At 33.4% G+C, this 9431-nt stretch overlaps 1 protein-coding gene across 1 annotated transcript in view; it reads right to left on the reverse strand.

The window, feature by feature from the left end:
* Positions 1–241: 241 nt before the first annotated feature.
* The window catches only part of LOC119839587, a 17752-nt gene continuing 8562 nt past the window's right edge, over positions 242–9431 (reverse strand). The window contains exons 2-7 of the mRNA XM_038365949.1: positions 8548–8810; positions 7512–7619; positions 5800–5885; positions 4324–4444; positions 3791–3969; positions 242–3509 (exon numbers count right to left, since the gene is read on the reverse strand). Coding sequence (XP_038221877.1) covers positions 3290–3509; positions 3791–3969; positions 4324–4444; positions 5800–5885; positions 7512–7619; positions 8548–8810 — 977 coding nt within the window. The 3' untranslated portion in view covers positions 242–3289. The remainder of the gene's footprint in view (positions 3510–3790; positions 3970–4323; positions 4445–5799; positions 5886–7511; positions 7620–8547; positions 8811–9431) is intronic.

The following is a 9431-nucleotide window of genomic DNA, read 5'->3' on the forward strand; positions in this document are numbered from 1 at the left end:
AAATCTTCGCCCGTAAAACCGACTTTACAGGCAACCATTTTTTTTTGTTTTGTTTGCTCTTATTGTTTTTATTAAATCGATATAAAACGAATAAATTCATACATATTAATCGAAATATCACGAAATACAAAAATCTTTATTTTTCTATATTTCTTTGGAAGTTATTATTTTGTTATAAGTATTGGTAATATCTTATGAAATGGTAGTAATCAAGTTGGTAGGTAAATAATAAAAAACAAAATGTGATAAAAATCCCGTTTATTAATACAGAACCGACATCTCTTGAAACTGTCGAGAGCGATTAAAATTTAACTGTAAAGATATCAAATAGATGTTACTTATCTATCATAAATAATTTAACATACAATGTACACAGCTCTCATAAGTGTCACTTCAAATCGAAGCATTAAGTTACGCGTATTTAAAATTAAATAAATAATTTCTGTAAGCCTATGATCCATAACTGGACCATTTACAATATTCTGAACTATGCAAGATTTCATTATACTATTACATAAAATAAATGTCCAATCAAAATTGATGCAATATTTAAAATAGTATATTCAAACTACTTACAACTGACTTTTTCAAGCCTTAGTTCAAACTTAATCATCAAATATCATAATTTGAATGTTAAGATTTCAAAAATGTGTTCTAAATTCTCTCTTTTATTTAATGTTTTAGGATTCCGAGATTTATTTATAGGGGTACCAATATCAGTAGCTCCCCTAAATTTTATGAATATTTTGCTATATAATTATAAAATTAGGATTTTTTAAAAAAAACTGAATTAGCAATATGTTAAAGTAAATGCTGAAATTTTAATATATAATGAAATCTTGTTATAGCATTATCTAGCTAACTATAGGAACCAAAGTTCTTATCTTTCTTAACAATAAAAAAAATCGCCTTAGTTGTAAATGTTAAATCCAATACTTTTTGTCACTGGTGGGGCGCAAGAAGCTTTCTAAAAATGATTTTAAATATTGATATAGTCTGTGTGAGTCAATTTAATACATTAAAATACATTTTAAATGTGTATCATTTAAATTTGTATTCATTGAGATTCGACCTTGGCGGTGGGATAATATTTTTAGCTTTGTGAATGTATCCTCAATTTTAGAGGTTTAATTTAAGACAAGATTTTTGGAACCCCTTTAAAATTATTTTTAGAAGCGCATGCACTCCCGCAAACTTAATACTAAAATATAATGCTTTGGAGTAAGCTAATTCGTACATTTCTGAGGTATAAATAAATTTCTATTCAATTGAAGCACTTTTCTCATAAGGCTTAATTAAATTTAAATTCTAATATTATACAAGCACAAAAAATTTCCGTTTTCGCATTTATGAAAACAACTGATGATATAGCTGAAAGACATTAAATCAGCAATCATTTTACAATTTACAGTTATTTCCTATTAAATAACAAAATACCTTTTAATCCAATCATCCTTTCAAAGTAGGCTTATAACAATCTCAAATTCAATCTACATATTTATTGCTTACTCCGTACAATCCACGATATATATTAATCAAATAAACATACCCAAACTTCATTTCAAACTAACAAATAATATAAAATTGTGAATTATAAAATTGTGATGGAAATGTTAAGCGTAAATAGCGAATGTCGCAGGCAAACCATAGTGAGTTTATGAATAAACTAGCCATTGGCAGTGGTAGATATTACACTTTTACCATATTGAATTAAAATCCATGTGCAATAACATGAGATGCATATCATACTTTATAGATGTGCTTTTTAAACAGCCAGTAAAACCATTTTTACTACAACATTATAGTACGGCAGCCACATTTTATCTTACACGGTAAGTATTCATGTTGCAGCCAATGTGTTCAAACCCTATCATTTGCCCTAGACACAGCTCAAGCACTAAGTAAAATAATGCTCATATTTATGCGACAACGAGACAGGTATTAATCTAAGAGACATTAATTTATCTAAATACAATATTTACAAATATCATGTACATATTTCCGACCGACCAAATACATAACTATATTTGTAAAACAATCTATGAACTCACAGACACATATTGTTCTATGCAATAATTAAAAAATAAACTCTCAGTCTTCTATCAAATAGTTATAGTAGATCGTTATATATAAGATCCTTCTGATTTACATACATACACTTTTTACAGAATGGAAAAGTTTGTATCTTAATTATTTACCAATATAGTTTGTAACATTTCACATCACGTGGGTTTCTCGGAAGCCCAATAGCAGAAAACACTTGGCGCCGTACATCCAGTCAATGTGAAATCTGGCAGTGAATCTCTTACATCAACACATTATTGTTCATTCCTTTTGAATATTGTACAGTCAAAGCTGTATGAATGATGAGAATAGTATTTTTATTTCTTATTCAACTTTGCACAACTTTATAGTGGCAACTATTTTATTGTTAATTTTTATGATACATATATATATTGAAATATATATTAAAATTACTTGACAACTTATTGTATATAGTATTATTTGAATGCAGTGTGAGGTTGTGTTTAAACCATCTATTCACTTCATTTTTGTTTTTGCAACACTTTTGTGTGTGACATGCCTCAAAACAAAATTCTACAGCAAATATTTTGTTATTATTGTATAGAAATACTTTTATAAGCCCCATCATGTTTCTTAAATTATTTAAACAAGTGTTAACTATTGTATATGAACACTTATTAGAGTTTGTTGATTGTAAACTTTCTGTATAGTGAAGTTTATTGAGTTCATTGAATGAGAGGTATATACATCAGATATAGTATGTGGAGGCTCAATCAGCAGCATATTTTTGTCCATATGTCTATAAACAGAGCAGGTATTTGATTGTCTTCAACAGTTTTATATGCAACTATTACTGGTCTTGTTATTTTACTCTGCAACATATTCTGTTCTCAATGGCTATCATAATTCCTAGATGTTTTTGCATTCATACAGAGCTGCAGTTGACATGCTTGTCACCTATATTGTTCAGAATGAACACAATAACTATGATTTCTGTTCAGTATGCAACGCAGCCACTATATCCCCACCAACAATAGTCATTATTCCCATCACTATACATAGCCACATAACACCCAACTGTTCACTTCAAAGTGGTACAGCAATGGCCGGGCGCATGGTCTATTGTATGTACTCGAAGTGTTGCATGTTGCATCACTTTCTACACTTATTCCCACCAAAACAGCTGGTATTCAGCTCAACCCCACCATTCCACTGCACTATTCACACTGTTCACAACACTTCACTACTCCCGCCAGTCCATATACTAGTTGGCCCTTGCCCGCTTGGCGTGGGACGGTGGTGGAGCATGAGCGGGGCGCGGGGGCTGGTGCGGGGGCTCATCCGCCGCTAAGCCGGACCGTAGCATGTACTTGAACTGCGGCATGTGCTGCATCACATCACGTATTTGGACAAGGGCCATGCCGTTCTCGCCGGCGGCAGCAGATTTGCATTTGCCCGAGTTGCGAAGCACTTGCAGCTGGGTTCTGGAATAGGAAGAACGACAATAAGTATTTTTCTTAGACATAATACCATGTGTTCATTACAAATCAGTCACAATTTACTTTCTAACATCTTTTATTTCATCGATATTCTCAATTAAAGAGAACAAACATTTGATCAATATTCACCTACCACATACTTAAATTTACCTATACTAAGGGTGGTAATGGTGACGATGATAATTATGGTGATGGTGTTGATGATGTTGATGATGATGGTGGTGATGATGATGATGACAATGATGATGATAAAGAGGAATACTAACGAGTTGGGCCGGTAGAGGGACAGGCCGAGCGCGTCCAGCATGGCCCGGCAGGTGGTGAGCGACACACGCGGGAAGAAGTGGCTGGCGAGGTCTGGCAGCGTCATCAGCAGCTCCGTGTACTGGTAGGGCTTCGCGTTGATGCACGGCACCATCGTATTCTCCACTAGGGCCTTCTGGACCTGGACAGAGATTGTGATTATAATTCAATACTAATTAAAATTCTTGATTTTTAGATTAACATTTTATGAAACACGTATGGGCTGATATAAGTTCCATACTTGAATTTTTGTATGTTTGTAAAATTTTCACGCAAAAAACCACTGGAGCAATTTCAAAAATCCACCATTGATAAACTACAAATTCACAGAGTGACATAGACTATATATCTACCACGGGCGCAGCCGGGCGAACCAGCTAGTGATTAATATTTTCTCCACAAAATGAGTAAAACAACAAAAAAAAAACAAAAAAATAAATAACATTCATCCTAAAATTATTAATTTTTCTTACTAAATTATTAATTTATAACCCACCTTATACGGCGTATGGTTGCCAATGGTGCTGATGTCTGGTATGGGTGTAAGCCGCTTTCGCGTGTCCGCGGAGTGAGAGGTTGAGTGGCCATTCATTGTCGCGCTCACTTGCGGCGAAACGCTGCAAATTAAGCGACCACTTGAGTTTGATATGACAATATAAAAAAAAAATGTCAGTGATGTCTCATGCGGGACACCCGATTGGAACGGGAACCGGATTCGTTTTTAAGTAAATATTATTGAAATTCGTTCTTTAAATTTATTTAAATTAAGGAAATTTATTATTTATTAACATTATTTCGGAGTAAAGTGATAAATGAAATAAGTGAAGGATATATTAATCATTACCATAATGAGTGCTGATAAGAGGTATATAGAGGTAATGATTAATTTAAATAAATATTTTTTATGTAAAATCTTACATTGGAAGATGGTCGTAGTAGTATTTTGCTTCTGTAATAAATCGTTTTGTTTAATTTTTTTTTTTCGCGACATCTCTTTCAAATTCGATATTCTTTGTGCAGCAGTTTTGGGTGTATTTCAATCATACTGAAACTATAAACTGAACAGATTTTGATGAAATTTGGTATACAGACAGGGTATGAGTTGACTTGGGTGATAGGAGGACTATTTACTATTAGGATATTGTTCGGCGTGGTTAACACATAATCGTCAATAGAGGTTACAATGTGTACTGTTTAAATTATTCAGTATGTTTTGTTTATAAAAAATAATATTGTGGAATGTTTATTAGTATCATATTACTCAATTATTAAAAAAATATCAGGAAAGAGATTTACTTTCTCAATTAAAAAAAAACAAATTACCCAAGCTAACAGTTAATCTATTAATGATTCTAATTGTTCAAACATGTGACAAACAACTTTCTAGTCGCATGAGATATTCGTTTTCTTGTACATTAAAGTAATTTTCTTTTAAATTAAAATACACATTAAGTGCAATCTATATGAGCAATTATAATTAATAGAATGTTATTTTAAATTTTTAAAATAATGGAATACTATAAATCAAAGGCGAAATGTTAAGATAATTAATCTGACTTACTCAATCTAAAATCATGCGACCAGATCAGAGCAGTGTCAAGACAATGGCGACTGGAGTTTGTAAATAAACCAACTTCTAAGACAGCCCTTATGTTTTCCCAATTTTTTTTAAATATTAAAAGAACCACAAGAGCTAGCTAGAACAACGCACGTACACATTTATACAATTAAAAATTTAACGCACACGTGCGTACGTATTGTTTTCAAAAATAAGAATGCGCAGTTTACAAAAAATGTTTCGTTTGTATTTAAAAAATTAAACACTATCAATTGATATTGCTTGATGAACAATTGATCTGTGATGAATGATTGCCCATAAATATATTAGTACGGTTTTTAGACCTAGCTACTACTATTTATTAAAAATAAGGGCTATCCTCCGTTTAAATAAGATAAAAAATATTATGCTCACTTCATGTTGGTGGAGTTTTCCGTTATTCTCACCAGAGGAGGGGGCGGTTGCTGACCCATCGCCATTGTTATTGCACTGTTCGGAAACTGCAATAAACCATAAACAACACCAACTTTTACACATGTCTCACTATGGCAAAGGGATTCAGCTTCTTGCCAGTGTTATAAAAAAAAAAATAACAACTTGTCAAGTCGCGAGATTTGTGCACACCAAAGTGGAGGGAAAAATAAAGCATCATTGTAAATTTTCACTTTTCAAAAAGTACAATAACTTTGATTTTGCATTACTCAAAATTCACGCAAAATTTTAATGAGTTTTAATGTTTATTATTTTGTGTGAAGTACTTTGGAATTGTGTCAGATTCTTCCTTAATCACATTGCCATAATATTATCCAAGACTCAAGTACATATAAAGGTGTTGGGGTTTTCCCTACAAATCAATTCCAAGAACTAAGTTTAACAAACGGAAAAAAATAAACAAATAAAGAGCTATATGAAGTATTTGTCTATACTGTGAGAACCATACAAAACAAATAGATCAATTTTATAAACATTTTTTTCTTATATCATGTTTTGACATAAAAGCCATTTTAAAGGACTACTGGATCATGAAAAGGCATTAATGAAATTAACATTAAAGAAATATTAATAATTTATTTTGCCCTTTTACAAGTACTTGAGGTGCATATTATGTGATTTCTTGCATAATATCAACACTAGCTGTGACCCGCGGTTGAAACCGCGTAAGCGTGCTGCGTAAGTCCGTATCCCGTAGGAATATCGGTATAAAAAGTGCCTATGTGTTATTTCAGTTGTCCAGCTATCTTCGAAGCAAAATAGTATTATTATTCACCAATAGATGTCAGGAAAAAAACACGAATAAAATACGAATATGACATTATTTCAGTTGTCCAGCTATCTACGAAGCAAAATAGTATTATTATTCACCAATAGATGTCAGGAAAAAAAAAACACGAATAAAACACGAATATGACATTTTCTAAAAAAAATTCCTAGCTAGATCGATTTATCGCCCCCGAAAACCCCTATATACTAAATGTCATGAAAATCGTTGGAGCCGATTCCGAGATTCCAATTATATATATATATATATATATATATATATATATATATACAAGAATTGCTCGTTTAAAGGTATAAGATACTAAATTTTACTACAGAGAATAGATTAGAGAGCAATATACATTATTAATTAGAGTGTTGTACACATAAAATAATAAAAAATCATATTTTCAACCGACTTCAACAAAAAAAAAGAGGTTCTTAATTCGACCGTATTTTTATTTTCTTTTATGTTATAGCTATGAATATACATGAAACATTAATATTTTTTTTTGTCAATAAGAATCTTTACATATCATAAAATCGTAGGAAAGTAAAAACTGTACATTGAACATTTTTTTTAATACTTGGGCGTGATCTACAATCGACATCGAAACCAAAAATACAGTTTTTAGAACTTTTGTCTGTTTGTCTGTATGTACGTCCGGGCTATACTCACAAAGTACTACATCGATTTACTTCAAATTTTGCATGAATATTACTAACAGGTCAACATATAGGCATACATATTATCACACTACCATCTAGGGGGGAGGAGCCATAAATCTTGATTTTTCTTATGTTGCACGCTAGTTTATTATATTTAACAGCTAGTTTATTATATTATATCGTATCATTTATTATAATACCTGCACAGATCTCTGGTTGTGCGAGCGGTGCTGCGGCATGCTCGCCGCCGCGGCCGCTATCGCCGCGTTGTTGTAGCGCGCGGCGGCCTGCGCTTGGGCAACTTGCGCCTGTCGACAATCATTATGTATTATTATTAGCTAGGATTTTGGTCGATTACGTCACGCGGAGTGATACGCGTGCGTGCGTGCGTATGTGTATGTGTGTGTGCTTGTGCGTGTTTTTTTGTGTGCGCACACACGTACGTATGTGTGTGATTGTGCATGTGTGCATTTGTACGTAGGAAGAATAAGAGAAAAAGATAAGTTCTCTGCTACTATTAATTATCATTTGTGTGTTTTTTTGCACAGGATGTTATGAACAGAATCTAGCCTGGTGTTTGTTTCGAAAATGTACATATTTCCTTTTTAATCTGCGGCTATATATAAAGTTTGGAAAAAACTTATTGCGCTTATAACTAAACCTTATCTTTACAAACTGTATCTTTCAATGGCTAGAATGGGACATTATCATGAAATTTTAACCACGCTTAGATAACCTTTGCGAATTATTGTTTATCGTGACGCATGTACTCAATGTAAAACCTTTAGTTTATGTTATGGTATCAATATAAAAATTATGTTAGGTTTCATTCGAAAACCATCAATGTCAATATTTCGCCTATCGTTTTATTATTGTGTATCTGTCTTTTGTACTTAGTATGGTAAGATACCTATTGTAATATTTGTGTATTGCATTCTGAGAAATCACTTGCCAGCTATTTAGCCACCAACATATCTTAATAAATACAAGTTACGTGAAACGCTGTTCGTCCGCTATGGACACCTTAAACTACTCAACCGATTTTAATCAAATTTTCACACCACGTGCAGTTTGAACCAACTTAAAAGATAACTATCCTAAGTAAGTAAATGTTACAACTGTGTAATGACGATTCAAAGGTGCTTGTATAAGAAATCAAATTGAATAAATAAATATTTGAGTTTCAGTTTTTGGCGAGGCCGGAGCGCACAGCTATCATTATATTATAACGCTCACCTGAGCGAGCCGCAGCACTTGTTGCGTCTGCGCCTGCGTGAGCGTGCCGGGCAGCGTCGTCCAGCCGTTGGTCAGCGCCTGCACGGCCGCCGCCGATATGCCCGCGTGCGGCATCTGCATCGCCGCTGAGGCCGGTGAGTGCCGCTGCGTCGGCCGGCGGCCGCGCGACGGCACGTTGCTGAGCGCCGCGCCCGCAACGCCCGCTACGCCCGGGGGCGGCGCCGGGGGCGCGCGCGTCCATTGCCCGCCGCCGGATACGGAGCCTGCAAGAGCGGGAATGATAACAATAGAATGATAAAGGAAATCTAAACCTACTGAATTAATTATCCTAAACTTCAAATTCAAAGTGCCTGGAAATGCGAGAATGACAAAACACCGACTTGTGCAAACAAAACAAAATAAAATATAGTTTAAAAAAACTAAAAAACACGCTTTTCAAGCACATCAAACTACAAACTATAAAATAATTTTTAATATAAGCTGAAAACAATAATGAACGAAAAATACTAATATTGTTGTGAATAATTTTTAATATAAACTGAAAATAATAATGAATGATAAATACTAGTATTGTTATGAAAAAAGCGTGAGGCGCTTTGTGCCATATTTTTCGTGTACTCGATTGGAGTTATATATCTATTATACAAATAATTTTTAATATATGCTGAAAACAATAATGAACGAAAACACCTTATTTCTCACTTTAAACATGCAGATTTCATTCAAATTTCGTACACTTATCAAGAACCATCATTCATCCCATCATCCCATTGCTCAATACACGAAAAATATGGCACAAAGCGTAATTGTAATTTTTAGTTTGACGTGCTTTAAAAGCGTGTTTTTTAGTTTTTTAAAACTATTTTTATTTTTCACTTTTTAGT

This window comes from Zerene cesonia, chromosome 4 (genome assembly GCF_012273895.1).
Source record: "Zerene cesonia ecotype Mississippi chromosome 4, Zerene_cesonia_1.1, whole genome shotgun sequence".
NCBI lineage: Eukaryota > Metazoa > Arthropoda > Insecta > Lepidoptera > Pieridae > Zerene > Zerene cesonia.